The following is a 17,307-nucleotide window of genomic DNA, read 5'->3' on the forward strand; positions in this document are numbered from 1 at the left end:
CTCTGCATCAGTCACTCTATTCCCATTTTTATCCCGCAATGTCATTCTTCCACAATCATTTCTCCTCCTCCTGGCCACGTAGCTAAAAAATCCCCTAGGATTTTCTTTGGATCTTAGTGCCAATCTCTTCTCATATTCCAGTTTTGCCTTCCTCACCATACCGATCACTCTCCTGGCCTGCGTCTTATATTCTTTGTGTATCTACCCTCTACATCTCTCCTTATATGTCTTCCATAATCTCTTTTTCAACTGCAGTTCCTGTTTGATATTGTTTGTCATCCACTTTACACCAAATTGTGTCTGCTTCTTCACTCGTGGAATACAGCTTACTATTGCTGCTAACAAATATCTTTTCACAATTTCCCAAGCACTAATGATATCCTGGCCTTCCAATTCTGCCTTCCATGGAACTTCCCCTAGTTGGTACCTAAGACCGTTATAATCACCTGCCTTATAATTTCACATACGTTCCCTTTTCTTTGATACACCTGCATGTCTTTTCATCTTCCAAGTCAAAACCACATGGTCACTCTCTCCAATTGGGAGAAGAGATGTCATCTCAGTTATTATCAACTCCTCTGATGCTATGACCAAATCCAAAACTCTTGAACCTCTTGTTCCCTCTATTACATGTTACCTAAGACTTTTGTCCCTCAGGAATTCTAGAAATTCCATTCCCTTATTACTACATGCATTTTCCTCTTCCCATGCTGGTCCCCACCCTCTGTGCTCCCTGGTTTATAGCAACACCCCACTAAATATCCTGTCTTGGCCACTTCTATCTCACAACATATGCTTTGAAAACCATTAGTGTCACTGCCTTCCAAAGCCTCCACTCTTAGAGGACATAAGTCATCACTTATCATAAGCAGTACACCACCATGTTTTCGCTTCCTATCCTGCCAAAAAAATGCTGTACCCTGCCACTTCAATTCCTGTTATTATATCATTCTCCGTCAACCACGTCACAAAGAGCCCCATAATCTTTGACCAGGCTGAAGCTATCAGCGGCACCAATTCCTCTCCTTTATTTTGGATATTGCTGGCATTAGTATAAAGCATAAAAATGCCACTGTTTCTATACCTGACATTATCCCCTCTAGACTGTATTGGACTCAGCATTACCTGATGTCGTTCCCCCTTCTCCAAAGTACCCATTACCACAAGAGGCCATCCCTGCTACTGTCCACCCTGGGTGATCTAGTTTCCCTGCATTGACACACTGACTTGTTCAGAAAACAACAATCTCTCCAGATGCCTTCGTCCTTCCTCATTCAAACTCAAACAGCCTCCAAGCATCCACATATTCCAATCCTCCAATATGGAAAAGAAAATGTGCATTGATTTAACCTTGGTATCTTCCTGGCTCTAGTTCCTACTAATTAGACCTCAAAGGCTGAAACTTGTTTGGATAATGACCCTTCCCATAACATAGCAATGTGCATGTCTGAAAGGAAGTGTGCTGTATATTATGCAATCCTGAAGCAATTGATATCAAGTCAACAGTTTGTATATAAGTGGTCTGGTTTTGAAGATGCTCACACGTAAACTTTGTTTTTCTGACACACTTGGGTAAAGGATTAAGAGAAGAATATAATTTCTTGACTAGTATAACCTTTTTTCTTGGCTTCAGAGTATGGATATTTAATCTCACTCACACTGATTAGAGGACATAAGTCATCACTTATCATGAGCAGTACTCCACCACCACATTTTCGTTTCCTATCCTGCCAAAAAATGCTGTACCCTGCCACTTCAATTCCTGTTATTATATCACGTGCACATTAAGTAAGTAAACTGGCATTTGTATTGACAGATCTGCTATTTTAAAGTGATGATGATGTGTGTGTGTGTGTGTGTGTGTGTGTGTGTGTGTGTGTGTGTGTGTGTGTGTGTGTCTGTGTGTGTGTGTGTGTGTGTGTGTGTGTGTGATGAGGTGCAGATAAAGGTTGAGAAAGAAGAAATCTATTGACATTCTTCTTAAAGAGCTGTAGGTTGAAATTGTTGCTAGACACATCATGGGGAAGGCTGCTCAGAGAACAGGTGTAGATGGAATAAATTGAAGAAGAGAAGCAGTTCAATGAGTTTGCATTTGTACTGTAAGAGGATGTTGGACCGCTGATCAGCTGCTGCCCTTGTTAAACAATCCTAACAGCAAGTGGAAGAATAATGTTTGCCATTTCACTGGAGCAGCAACCATGGAAGTACCTATAGAAGAGAGAGACAGAGCTGAAACACTATTTCAGTGAGATAGAGGTTGAAGTGTGCCTGTGAGGGAAAGATCATCTATGAGCTGAATTGCTGTCCTCTGGACAGCATCAAGACTTTTCAAGGAGGTTTTAGATGCACTGCCCCAAATGTGATCAGTATTCAAAGGACGAGTGGATTTGTATTTGGTATACTAGCTTGGTGGGTGTAAAATAACTTCTTGAGCAGAAAAGAATGCCTATTTTTTTAGAAGCTGAGGAAACTATTGATGTGATGTGTTTGTGTCAAGAGAGGTTGGAGGTGAATGTCAGTCTAAGGAGAGATAGTTCACCCTGTCTGTGATGTGTGTATTATTGAAGATGAGCTGAGATCCCTTTTGCAAGAGAAAAGGTAGGACTGTGTTTTGGCAGCATTGAAGGTCATTCAGTTATCCTTGCTCTGCTGAAGGATGGTTTGGAGATTTTTAAGACACTGGTTGCAGATGATCTTAATGTAAGGGGTGTCTGGGAACTGCATGGTTTGTCAAAGGAGTAGGATGATTGAGAGCAGGTCATTTATGTATGAGAGAAAGAGGGTAGGTGAGAGAATGGAGCCCCGAGGCACGCCTGCATTGGCGACAAAGCTCGAACAGAGGGTGACATCACCATGACATTTGGTGAATGATCAGAGGAAGCTGGCTATCCAGTTACAAAGGGTAGCAATTTGCAAAGCAGGCCTGAATTTGCTCCACATTTGTACCGATCAAATTGTTATTACATTATTTAAAAGCTCACAGAACTTAATTTTTTTTTTTTTTTTTATTTTTTTACAGTTTCAGACACATTCTGTGTATATTAAACTACTATTTCAGATGCTTTCCTTTAGGTGGACTATTTCAGATACCATGGCTCTCTTGAAACATTTTCATTATTAAATATGCTGTGCATCCTTTTGATGAATCAAGAGGTGCTGGAAGCCAGGAATTCTATGCAAGTAATGTTGTGGTTTCCAAGTATATATGAAAATATATAAGAGAATAGATAAAATCCTAAAAAAATGTGTCTAAAATACTGAGTAAGTGCATGTTACAGGAAAGGGTGCTCATAATGTTAACTGTTATCTGTTATTTCTATCTATTGTTCCTTAGAAGAAAGTAAAGCCATTTTTCAAGTCATTAGAAAAAATAATCAGCTTAATTTTTTTTGAGGGGGGGGGGAAACTGGCTCATGTTGGAGACCTAAATAATAGAGTAAGAAATGAATGCCAAAGTTACAGAAATGTTTTTTGAAAATCAGGAGTAAAGGGTAGAGCTGATAAGCATTAAGTACCTCCTCAAGAACATAGACCAGTCATTAATAACATCATAAAAAAAAAATGCTTGAATTTACATGAAGAGAAAATGCACAAAACGAGAATGTCTTACTCAGTTATTGTGTATTACATATCCTTAGATTGATCCCTGAAACATGAGTACACATGGAATTAACAATGAGAAGTCAGCATCTTTTAAACCGGATAAAAACATGTATCAGTTTGAAAAGAAAAATGCATGTGCAAATTTTGATTCTTTTGAAAAAGATGACAATTAAACAACTTTCAGATGTAAACGTGAAGCTAAATTGACATTATAGGCAAAGGATAATAGTTGCTAGTTTAATATAGTAGAAGGTTATATATTTAATATAGTACAAAGTATAAGGTTATATATATATCCTGGGGCTGAAAAGATGACAAGCTCCACATTACCTTAATGGGACTGTACTGCAAATTTATGAAGATAGGGATTTGGGGATGATGAAGAACAGATAGGTGATGTTGGAGCTCATATTACAAAAGTGGATAAAATAGCTCAAATGATAACTTGCATGTGGAAAAACACATTGATAAGTAGGGATAAAGAGGTTCTCTCTCTTTATAAAGACTTTGATGCAACATATCTGGTTGAAATGGGAAAGGCATATTGATTATGTCCATTTCTGAAAACACCGAAACCTACTGTATGGAGACATTTTGCATTTTTGAAAATTATGGAGACAACTACTGTGTTTGAATAAAAACTTTAGTTTAATATAACTAAAATCTACATTCGACATTTCGACCTTTATGTCAAGGTCATCTTCTGGAGCATACAACTATACACAGAAAACAAGCTACACTACAATCAAACTGGTTTGTTAAAGACACTGACCAACCGCTGCAACAATTGTTGGCCTGACCTCTGGTGAAAAAAAAAAAATTATACATCAACGCTAGAGTCCTATTATTAGTGTTATCTGTTGGTTGTAGAAATACATTGGGCACAACAACAAGTATCTATCTATATACATATATTAACATCATGTACACATTCCAGCCAGTTGGTATGGAGAATTTTTATGGGACTTTCAGGTTAGCTGGTCTCATAGAAGTAGCAGACAAGCATGCTGGTCAGAGAATGCATGCAAAAAACACATTTAAAAATGCATTTGTGAAATGGAGATGGATAAGTGTGAGATAGAGTAGTGTGGTATGGAGGATGGTCATTTGGGATGAAATTATGTAGTGGCCACCCTTAGTAAATCCTGGTACTCTCTAGAGGTGCCATTATGGTAAAATAATAAATGGTAGAAAATTACACTTTGTTGCATTGCCTTGAAATTTCCAGAATTATTCAAAAACTCTGTAAAGATGTTCTCCATCAGCCAAACCTAAGCGACCTTGAATAATTCAATATTGACACTTCATTTGGGAGATGCTTATCTGAAAGGTTAATATGTTATATATTTCTTAGAATATGACATTTTATAATGAGTTAAATTAATGTTACAATTCCTCTTTCCCAAAGAAAGAATGATTGCTTTGCATTTCCAATATAATTATCTAAACTGACTTAATTTGAATCTTAATGACTTCCATGCCACTTTGTTAGCTTTAACATGCCAGTATTATGCTAAAGAAACATTAGCTCTTAATCTTTAATAAATTTAAGAGTATCTTTTACTTGTTTTTACCTGTATTATTTCATTAAAATAATTCTATTTCTCTTGTTTCATAAATTGAGATCCTTCTTCCCTTTTTATGTAAAACTTTATATTTAGGTGTTGCAATATATGACACATGTTCATGGATGGTTCCCTTTTTCAAATTTCTCACCAATGTGGGTCTTCTCCTATTCAGAAATGATCTTTTCTCACCAGTCTCAAATCCCTTTATTCCTCTTCCTCATTTGATGCACTTTATACTACATAATACAACCATTTGAAACTTAAAGATCTTCCATAATAATTTCCTTAAATTTCAACTTGTCATTCTACAGTGGGACAAAGATGACTATGCAAATATCAAAGCTACCAGAAATGAAAGCTTGTCCTATTTCTGATAAGAAAGATCTCACTTCACTTACCTTTGATAACATCCAGATCTCCAAACAAGTTCAGATTTGTCTTCTTGTGCTGAATTACATCTCTAACCTTGCTGACACAAATTCACATCCATAGCCTTGTCAGTTTCCAAACAGTATGTCAATTCCCCTCAGAAGTCTGACTGACTTCTAACACTGACTAAATCTCAGATCTGTCCTAACAGATCTGAGATTTAGGTGAACCACCCAAATATCCTAATGTAGAATATTTGGGTGGTTCACCAAAAACCTTCCTAAAAATGCTAATGCTATCCAGAAGAGAGCAGTCTGGTTAATTGTTGAGCCCTCTTTCAGTCACACATGTCATTTTCTCACAATTCTGTTTCTGCCTTATGCCTCTTCTATATTATTTTCTTGGATGCTGAACTAGCTGTTACCATTTCTCTACTTTCTCTTAAGTCTTTAAGTAGGTGCACCTGCTGTTGGTCAACATTTGTTTGTTGCCTCAAACATACTGAATCAAGAACTGGAGACTGCAGTTTGAAGAACTGCATTCTCCAGTTCTTCAAAGAACATATCAGCAGGAATCTGCCTTCCATTCTTCTCAACTACTTGGCCACATACTGCAGGGATTTGCTGCCTCTCATGTGTGAGATTGATTTATGAAAAAATATAGTATAGACATGACATGATATGATAACCATTCATAGTGGCTGTAAATGGTTATAGTGTGAAGGATTATATGATTAATAGCATTTACAAAACCATTTGAACTCATTTGTGCTCCTTGAGAAATGCTTGAAGCAATCTATTTTATTTGATGACATATATATTCTTGTGAACAGTTAGTATTTTAATTAAAAAAGTTTTGCTAGAGTTATTTTTTTATCCATTATATAATTGTTTTATTACTTGAAAGTAAATTCATGTTATTGTTTTTTAGAAGTACATGTATTTTCTTTCCTTTGATATTTTATTGCATTTAATTTAAAATATCTTGTCTTTTGTAGGGAAGAGTACTTTTGCATCATTCTGCTTCTGTTGTGGAAGGAGAGAAAAAAGGTATCCTAATTTTATTTTATTCGTATATCTGGTAATAACAGATAACAAGTAAGGTAATGCTATTTTTCCTTTATTAATATCTTTTACCCATCCAGCCAAGTTCAGACGAAGCCTCGAGATATTCAAGCCATATTCTCCAGATAGAATTGAATATTTCTATAGAATTGAATATCATAACTCTGAATGGTGAAATAAACATAAAAGTACACTCACAACAACCAAAAAACCAGTTATATTTGAATGCTTTATTCTTGACATTGCAATTATGATCACCTCAGCTATATGTTGTGTGATATGTACACCATGTGTTGTCCAGCAGAATTACAACCAATAGCAAAATGATATACAGTGATTGCTCAATTATTCAGCCTCGAGTTCAGACCAAGATGAATAAATGAAAATGAATAAATTCATTTAGTAAGATGAATCAACCTTCAGTTAACTAATCCTTGAATGGGTTAGCGTGATCAACTGAAGTGTAATTAGATTTTCAGTTATCTAATCACTAAATGTTAATGGCTTTTAGTAGAATTCCATGAGTGTGCACCTATAGGAACCTGAAAGATTGTACACGAACCCTTGTCAGGTGTTTTGTAGTATGCCTGATGTGAAGGAATTGCTAATTGCAACCAGTAATGTTTTGCTAATGCAATTCTGCCATATTGTTTACGTGTGTCATTCACCTTTAATTACATAAAATCTCAATGACGTTAAAGGAAGAGAAATGATATAATAATTTAAAAAAGTTTATAATTATGTAATTAATTAAATTTGTTTATATTGTATTGCATCTAAAAGAAAAGCGACAACACTATACTTGAACTCTAAAACATTCATTTAGTAAAAGTCTTCAGAGTATTGTATAAATACAAAGCAAAATAAAGTACAAATTTATTTCACTGCATGCAATTGCAGAATGTTAAGGTTGAAGCCATCAAGCTAGAGAAAATAAAATGCTCAAAGGAATTCATTTAGTAAAATTTAGCAAATCTTGATATTTGTAATCATACTAACTATAGTGATATTCTCCAAAAAGAATTAGAATATGCATTTTGTTCAAAAGATTATGATAACATCCAATGCAGCAATGTTAAAACTGTCATCCCATTACCCTCACCTCATTACTCTCAAAAGTGGTAGGGAAGATTTTCAACAACAAAATTTTTTGCCATTTGAGGCTCATCAGTTAATTAGTGATCATTAATATGGTTTCTACTATTCATGTTCTACAGCAGACCTTCTCATCCAACCTTGTCTACTTTTGGACATATGCCATAGAAAGATTTGGAGAAATACATATGGTCACTCTTTTTATTTCCGAGACATTTGACTGTCTGGTATTGAGACCTTCTCAACAAGTAACCATCTTATGGTCTCCATCCTGTCCTTCATGATTAGATTGATGGGTTCCTCTCTGATTGTTCAGTGCATGTCATGGTGGATGGCTTCCTCTCATTAAATTTATTAGTGCTGAATTACCTCGGGGTTCTATACTCTCTCCCATACTCCCATGCATCAATAATCTTCTCTCTCTTTCTTTTTAACTTCAAATCCTCTCATAGTTTTGCTGACGATAATACTATTCATTCCTCTTTTTTTATTTGAAAAACTTTGTAGTGTGCAGATGATTCAGGCTTCAAGATCTTCCATAACAAGTGCTTCATAAATACTGATCTTTTTCTCTCCATTGTCAAGTGAAGTAAAGATAATGTAGTACATTTCAGTGCTATCAAAATCCAATCTTATTACCTGGAAGAAATATCCTAATTCACTGCCTTTTACTTTTTATAATGTTACTTTCATTAACCAAGATCAATTCTCTCTTCTCAGATCGACTTTTACATTTATCTTATTCTAGCACATAATGTCAGAATGATGTTCTAGATCCTAATAAGTGACCCCTGCCCCGCTCAGAGATCTCTTGCACTCACATAGGCACTCTGTTTCTGTATTATGCATTTGCAATAGGTACTCTTATAGTTGTTGTTCCACCAAACTGTCCACTACTATTCCTGTGCCTTCATCTAAGAACATAAACAGCCACTGGTCGACATGCATACACATCCAAACATATGGAACCAACTTCTCATCTTCTTCCTTTATTTCATCTGTCTTTTTTTTTTTGGAACAGACTTTCCTCATATTGTTTTTCCCAAAAAATACAGTTCCAAGTTTTTCAAGAAACTTGTTAATAGATTCTTTCTCTCTTGAACCACTTGCCTCACATATATGCATAGCATTGCTGTGCTCAGAATTTCCACACAAGACATACAGCAATGTATGTCTTGTGTGGAAATTTGGAAAGGTTTAATTATAATTAAACCTTTGCTTATTTTATTTTTATTAATAATTATTAATAAAAAAACTTATCTTTGTTGTACCAACTCAAGAACACCTCTTACTACTAACTGTGGTTAGTAAGCTAGTCATACTACTGACTAGCAATGCAGAATGTAGATGATAAATATAATGAAAGCAGAAAAATAATTTGGAGGCAAACTAAGAAATCTTAGAAATAGACTTAAGAGTACCACAAAATGGTACTCTTAAGTCTGCAATAATCATTAATAAATGGTGCCCTTTATAATCTTTGGATCAAAGATTATAAAATTGATATGAAAACTGAAGATAAGAATATTCTGGACATCTGAAATTCTGAAAAATTATTAAATGAAGTAACAAATGATAAAACATTGGTAGAAAATATCAACGAGGAATACAGTAGGAGGGGGGAGGCGCATGTCACTGCTTTAGAAAAGAAATTAGAAACCTGTTACGTGGCAAGACAGATGGATTAGATAATATTAAAACAGAAATGTTCAAATATTGCATTTATACAAATTATTGCATTTATACAAGCAGCATAATATACTGCATAATCCAGAGTGATTTTGTCATAATGTCAAATGATTGAAGTAGCGCTTTCATCATACCAATTCATGTAAATCAAAATAAAACCGAATATGAAAATTATTATTGTTATTATGTATTATTATTTAGGATCTCCATGGATTCAGAAAACTCATTGTGAAAAGGGCATCTTAGACAACACAGTCTGTCACACCACTCAAACCTGTTTTCACTGTGCACTCTTACCACTCTCTTAGACAATGAATTTTGTGGTCCATCTGCCCTAAATGCAAAACAATCACCTCTCACTCCTCTTCTTTATCACTTCCTTTCACAACTTCCAAGTTGTGAAAGGAAGTGATAAAGGCTCCAAGACCCCCTTGTCCTTGTTCCTTTCCCTTGTTTTACAGTGTGGAAAATCTCCCCAGTATCAGTTCAATAAATACTTCTCAATAGCTTAAATATCTGTCATATCATCTTTTCATCTTCTATCCATGAAACTTTATAGTTTGTATATTTTCATTCTAAGTTCATAACCAACATTGTCCTGATATTAGACTGCTTGAAAAAATTAACAGAACAAATTTTTTTTTTCATGAATATTTTATTTTTAACAGTGTCTCTGATGGCAAAATATTTCATATCATAGGCATTCTGGCATGCATCTTCTGAGTATTCAATAGAAATTGATCTATCACTTTGTACACAATGCAAATTACTCATCCCTATAAAACACAGGTTGTGCCCACATCACTTCATTCCCATATTTTGAATTTGCACAGTGGGCCATCTCTAGTACCTTCAGGGTGGCAAATCATCATTGTTTAGATGATTCTTTGAGATGGTGGGCTGTTGGATGACTTGAAGGTGTGCAGTTATGGGTAAATGCTGCTTGTTAGCTTAAAGTATCATTAAGTGTTGTCTCAAACTATGGACACAGTTTCAGGAGACAGGAACCATTACAAGAAGAGCTGGCCAAGGTCTCCTGAGGGCTATGTCAACCAGAACAGCAAAACTCCGAGGTTCACCAACTGTATCTTGATGTTGCTGTGACCCTAGGTGAAAATGTTTCCATTTGAACTGAATTATGAAAATTCATTCAAGTGCTCTTTACTACACAAAGAAGCTAGTGGTTTGTATCCCATTAACCAGAGATCACTGCAGAGCTCATCAAAACTGGTACCATGAACATGTGACTTGGAGCCTGACAAATAGAGATACAGTTCTTTTCTCCTAGAAAGGGATTCTGGACATTATTTGATCTAGAGAGAGAGAATACAGAATGCAGTACCATTTGACATCACAAAGGGACACTTACGGTGCAGACAATGTTTTCATATTGGGTTTAATAATAGCGATCAATGGCTGCATCCCCTCTTCATATATGGGCTACTGTAACTGCATAGAGGTACTGAGAACATCCTAGAACCTTATGTGCAACTTTGTAGAGGTTCATTTGGCCTAGATTTTCTTTTCACATAACAATGCCATTGCCTGTAGAGCTCAAGTAGTTGAAGGGTATCTTGAAACTGAAGATAGCCAACAACTACCGTGGCCAGCTTGATTACAGACTTAAATCTGATCAAATGTGTGTGGGGGATGCCCTTGTGCATGACATGCTGACAGCCACTGCTCAGTTACTTGGTGAATTAATATCTGCTGTTGTGAAAGAATAGGATTTGTTGCCTCAGAATTTTATAGATATGCTTAACCTTAGATCACTGCTGTCAGACTTATTCAGAAGTTAGAGGGGGGGGATCATATATTGTACTGATGTTATGTGACTGTATTTTTATTTTCAAGCATATTATGTACACTTCTGTGACATGATCTTTTTTTGCAATTTTTACTCTCTACTATGTAATGTAGTGTATAAAGATACCTATCCAGTGTTTCTTGCTTTCTCCTCATTTCATAGTTATTCTACTGTACGTCACCATACCAAATGTCCATTGCAAATTTGCATGAACACCACATTTTCTAAGTATTTTGTTCATTTTGTCAGGCACTGTATTTTTGCTATCTGCCTTTGCATCCTCTCTAAGGTTACTTCATCCCTTCAAATCTAGGTGACATGATCTGGGATCAACCAGTGGGAGGCTTCATGTTATATTAGCAGAACTATACTAGATGAATTGGAGGAGGCAAGGGATCTTGGGATGATTGTTGATAGAAATTTGTGTAAGAGACATATTGCGAGAGGTAGCTGAGCAGGCTGCAATACCAAAAAAGCCACTATCTAGTAGAGATAAAACAATAGTGTTTTGTTGTAAAAAAAAAAAAAAATCCTGATCAGAACCACATCTATATTACTGTGTAGCTGCCCATTGGTTGATCTCAAATTTCAAGATCTTACATTTAGTTACATTAAACTGGTATTTCCCATTCATTTGCTTGCCTTTCCAGCTTATTCAAATTCTCTTGAACATCCACATCAGCCATTGTTATTATTAACTCTCTCAAGCTTCACATTTAATCTGCAAACAACTGTTTAAAGGTTAAATATTAAAGGTCTCAGTACTGAATCCTATGGAATCCCACTTGTGATCTTCCTTTTCTTGATGTTGCTCCCCTATACTCAACTCTGTCTGTTAGAAATTCCAATCTAATTCGTTAACCTGAAATCTAAACCTATACTTTGCAACTAAAATATCAACTCATAATGTGGCACCCTGTCAGATGCCTTGGCAGAAGCTTAAAAAAAAAAAAAAAGCATTCCCTTGTCAACTTTTCTTGTTACTTTATTATGAAAGGCAGTCAGATTACTGAAGCAAGTGCTCTTTAACATCTCCATGCTGTAGATATTACTCAGATCATCCATCTAATTTTGTATGATCTTACTAATTTCTCCAAAATCTTAACAACTATAGAAGAAACGTGAACTGGTTTATATAATGGTTTGACTCCTGCATTCTTCCACTACTCTTATGTGGTGGCATTATTTTACCCTCCTTCAACTTGTTGGGTACTTTTCCAGTAGCTAGTCCATGGAGCTGTTGGCTACCATTACTTAAAGCACATGGCAACATCCCATCAAGTCCCACTGCCTTCTTAACTTCCACAGTATTTAGTATTCAAAATGCATTCTCCTTATACACTGACTAACCTTCAGCTACCCCTTCCTCTAGAAATAAAACCTGCTTTTCCAGGATGAAATATTTTTGCAAACATTTGGGAAAAGGCTGACAGTTGCTGAATGAAACATTAGTGAACAAAAAACTGTATTTAGACCAAATTGGGTTTGCTAATATCACATTTTCACCTTATAACATATAGTTGAGAAATCAGGGGAACATTTGGATCTCTATTTAAGTTTTATTCTTGATAAAAAATGTTATAAGGTACCAAGAGGAAAACTGTTGAAAACACTAAATTTGTGCTAATTGGAATCTTATAGAATGATACATAGCTTATATCTAGGTTACAAATTGGCAGTTAGAATTGAAGGCCAGGAAGATAATTTGGTATTAAATCAAATCAGGTGTAAGACAGGGTTCTTCTTCTTCTTCCTCTCACACTCTCTGTTCACTGCTAAGTAATCTGTGGGGTACATTTTAAAGACATGTTAAAGATACCAAGCTATTTTAGACCTGGTTTTACTCCGTTTCCCAAGTAAGCAAACAGACAAACATATCAAGTTTGCGCCTGCAAGTGTTGCAAGTCTATCTGATCCTGTACGTAGTGCAAGATCAAGGCAGCTCATGGTAAAAGTAGAATGAGCTCTGATCACTAATCTTAATATTTATCCTTATTGCAAAGCACATCTCCTGGAGGAGATGTGCTTTGCAATAAGGATAAATACCCAGACCAGTTTCGACCTTTATTGAGGTCTCATCAGTGGGAGCCAGGCTAGAAATACCAAGATTTTAGTAATACAGAGCTTATAAGTATTAAATATCTCCTTCTATATTTTAAAGACAGGAGTATTAAATGTTGAATTCAGATAGTAGATACCAAGTTTTGTTGTTCATTGGCCTTGGAAAGGGATCTGTACAGTGATAACTCATTATATGATGAAATTTTATTTTCTCCTCTCATGCATCCTGTTATGGATAAGATTGGATATTGAATTATTCAACTGAGAACATATCACTTCTTTGACTTTTCTAACAAGAAATTATTACCAACTGTACTTCTGAAAGGTATATTCACTAATCCAAACATGATGGGATAGATTGATAAGAGATAATACTTGTTTTTCTGAGCAGAGAACTGTTATAGCAGTTTCCAGCAAAACAAGGTGACAAGGCTTTATTATTTTACCATTCATCAGATTTAAGAAGCATGCATTTATCTGATTATTTTGTTACATTTTTATCCAGCATAACATCTGCTATAGGTCTTCGTGATTTTTGTATCCTTGAAAGTGTTGTGTCCTGAATAATCAAAAATTGGGACAAAAGATTATTTTATTCAGGAACAACTATCTTTAATTGTAGGCAGAGAATGTTGTGCTTTGGCAAGGAAATAAAAATGTACATTATAACTTTAAGGCAAAACTGAAGAAATGTTTAGCATAAAAAAATGTGAGACTTAACCCGTTTGTACAGAGTCAAATAGAGGAATTTATATAAGATTATAATTTAATTAGAGTATCCCATTCTATGTATTGTATGAAAGCAAGTTGAGTGTAAGCTAAAGTCCAAGGGTCACACTTTAGCTGTCCAGTATAACGTATGGCCTAAGGGAAAGAGAAATTATAAGGAAAGCGAAGCAAGAACGCATTCTCGGAAGAACGCTACGCACACGTGGATAAAAAAGTGCCGTGCAGTAAAAAACGTAGCTAAGCGTGAGAATCTCCGAGAAAAAAAGGGAAGAATATAAGGGTCAAGCCCCCCCCCAGGGCTTTTTTGGTTCCTGTTTCCTGCGCTCGTGAACGTTGGCTCGCATTCTCTGCCAACGTGAAGATTCTGAGTCGGCCGTAGGTCATGTGAGGCCTATTGATGTTTGCGAGGCAAGGCTAGCTATCTCTTCATAACAGAGTAGCTAAGCCATATCGAGTGACTGGTGATCCAGATGTGTGCCTGTGGTACCAGAGAAAGTCCAGAGCGACACATCGCCTTATTGACTCGGGGAACCAGGCCGTGCTGTTATCGTAAGTGTCCGGAAAATCGCAGAACAAAGGTGCCTTGATGTCCAGACAAGGCTGATGATAGAACAGAAAGTCATTCCATGGGATGGTAAAGTAGAATGTTAAAGTATCTGATTTCCAATTAAAGATTTGGGTGAACTCTATAGGTTAATTTGTGTATGGACATGCTGTAGAGAACTTTAGAGATTATCCCAATTTGGCAGTGACCTGTCCCTGTTTTGAAGAATGTCTCCCTAGAAGGGATCTGTATGTGAGATAACTGAGATATATTATGAGGTATGAGTAGTGATCAGAGAGTGATTGAAGATAATGTTAAATCAAGCCAGAAGTTTGTAGAAAAACTCTGTGGATCTAGTTATTATGCATGTGTTCTTGTGTTAGTAATGATATCAGAATTTTACTAGGAAAGTGATTAAGTTAACCATGTACTTTAATTTTCTCATGTATATCTTTTAAACCTAAATGAATATGATTTATAGCATTCGCCTGAATCTAGCCTGTCTTATGAATTCAAATAGCCACTCATAAATTTATTATCGAACCTAGCGGGAGGGATATATGAATATAGTTTGATTTTCCAGACCACGACTGCATGCAAAGACAAAGTGAATTGAGATTAGTTGAATTAGTGTTAGAAAGTTCATCACTGTGTAATACTCTGAGAGAGCCACCTTGGATAAGAGTCTCATCTATCCTATGTATTGGCTGGTGCGGCAAAATATAAATTTGCCAATATTTAACAGGTGGGCTGTCTCAGAGGTTTAAGGCCTTGTCCCATACTTAGACAAAGCCCTTATGAATGAAAGAACTACATGTGACTAAACTTAAGAGCGGCCTGAATTTTAGTTTGTTTAAGGATAGGAGGGTGATAGCTGATTTGCTAAATTTATTGGAAACTATTACAGAAGCTAGAAGGGAAATAACTGTGTATGAGTGAGTAGTGAAACATACAAATATATATATATAATAAAGAGGAAGTAAAGGTATATAACAAAAGCATGTAATAATAAGTCAAATTCCATCTTGTAGGACAGTCTGGAATTTAATTCAGTTATTGTTGCTTTTAATGCTATGGTTGCATCCGAAGAATGTTTAAAGTGTCCTGTAAGCTTCCTTGATCTCCAAATTGGACTTTGAATTTAGAAAACGGGCTTTATAGTTTGTGGAAGAGAATAGACACTACAGGGAATACCTCCATTGATGATCTGCTCCCTTCTGTGATTGTACATTTCATCATCATCACCAACCATATTTCTATCACCAGCACGAACAATGGCATAAACTTCTAGCTTCCATTTAGGTCATGTGCAATATTATTAATACTTGTATATTTGTTAAGCACTTTATTTTTCAATAATGTGAGATTTCATTTCCTGTTCATCTTTGACAATGATATTGTAATGAATTGATCATTTACCATTGAAGTTAAGTGCACAGGGGGAGTGTACTTTAATCCTTTCATCATACATTTTCAGGAGTATGTTAAATAAAAGAAATGTTTCTGTTATTTAAGAGGAAAGTTAAAATCAGTGTTTCATAATACTGATTTTAACCTTTTGATTACTGATTTAAATATAGCATATAGGAGTGCTTAAGGGTCAAAGCTGTATAACCGAGAGGAGACCTCCACATAGCCTTTAAAGGAATGCGGAGAACCGACCAGGGCTCCTGACCTAATGTCCAATCCTCACCTTCTCGTGGTGCACCCTGTTGGGTATCTACTGGGATACTGAACGAACGAGTATGGGCTGGCAATTTGGGATTTAGCTGACCAAATTGTATGCTTACTGGTTAAACCAAAATAAAAAATGATGGTACGACATGACAAAATTTCATGCCGGCTGGGGCGACGCCCAGTTAAACAAGGCCCCCGTTGTTTTTGCCAGGGAACCAGAGCGAACAGCGAAAAGTCAGCTACTGGAACAAATCTGAAAACAAACACTAACTCAACATCACCAGAGTTAAAGATCGGTACTATCAACATAAGAAGCCTGAATGGCAAAGAAATGGAGCTAGCTGAGGAATTAGATAAGTACCAGATCGACATAATAGGGGTGACTGAAACAAAAAAGACAAAAACTGGTGAGATCTTTCTGAGCAATAAATATAAAATGTTATATTCAGGCAATGACAATCAAGGAAAAGGAGTAGCCATAGTATTCAACACAAAATACGAAGCTAATCTTCTTGATTGGCAGTTCGTCTCAAGTAGAGTAATGTGGGCAAATATGAGAATGGGGAACTGGACAGTGAAACTTATTTGTGCCTATGGTCCCACAGAAGGTTCTACTAAGGTAGAAATGGAGGAATTTTTTGAGGCTTTAGAAAAAGCAACTGACACAATGAAAAAGGAAAAGTTGGTCCTTGTTGGGGATCTAAATAGCAGAGTAGGATATGATTGTGAGACATACAAAAATATTTTGGGAAAATTTGGAGAAAAGAGCAAAGCTAATAATAATAGCAAATATCTGTTGGATTTCTGCTCAGGACATAGACTGGTTATTACTAACACCATGTTCCAACATAAAAATGTGCACAAATTCACATGGAGAGAAGAGGCAAGGAATAAGAAAAGTCTCATTGACTATGTTATTGTTGATAGTGATGTTTTCTCCCTGGTGCAGGACACCAGAGTGTACAGAGGATTTGAAATTGGAAGTGATCACTATTTAGTCTTGAGCAGGATAAAATTGAATTTCATATTGAAAAGAATAACATGTAAGAAAGTTTTAAAGTGAATAAAAGTTGAGCAGCTCTCAGATGTGAACTGTAGACA

At 35.9% G+C, this 17,307-nt stretch overlaps 1 protein-coding gene across 1 annotated transcript in view; it reads left to right on the plus strand.

Moving 5' to 3' along the window:
- Positions 1 to 17,307, plus strand: part of LOC150098430 (valine--tRNA ligase-like) — a 382,977-nt gene that overhangs the window by 11,202 nt on the left and 354,468 nt on the right. Inside the window, exon 2 of the mRNA XM_090405873.1 lies at positions 6,538 to 6,589. Coding sequence (XP_090261999.1) covers positions 6,538 to 6,589 — 52 coding nt within the window. The remainder of the gene's footprint in view (positions 1 to 6,537; positions 6,590 to 17,307) is intronic.

This window comes from Typopeltis vanoorti, chromosome 15 (genome assembly GCF_054136105.1).
Source record: "Typopeltis vanoorti isolate ZY-2024b chromosome 15, IOZ_Tvanoo_1.0, whole genome shotgun sequence".
Lineage (NCBI taxonomy): Eukaryota > Metazoa > Arthropoda > Arachnida > Uropygi > Thelyphonidae > Typopeltis > Typopeltis vanoorti.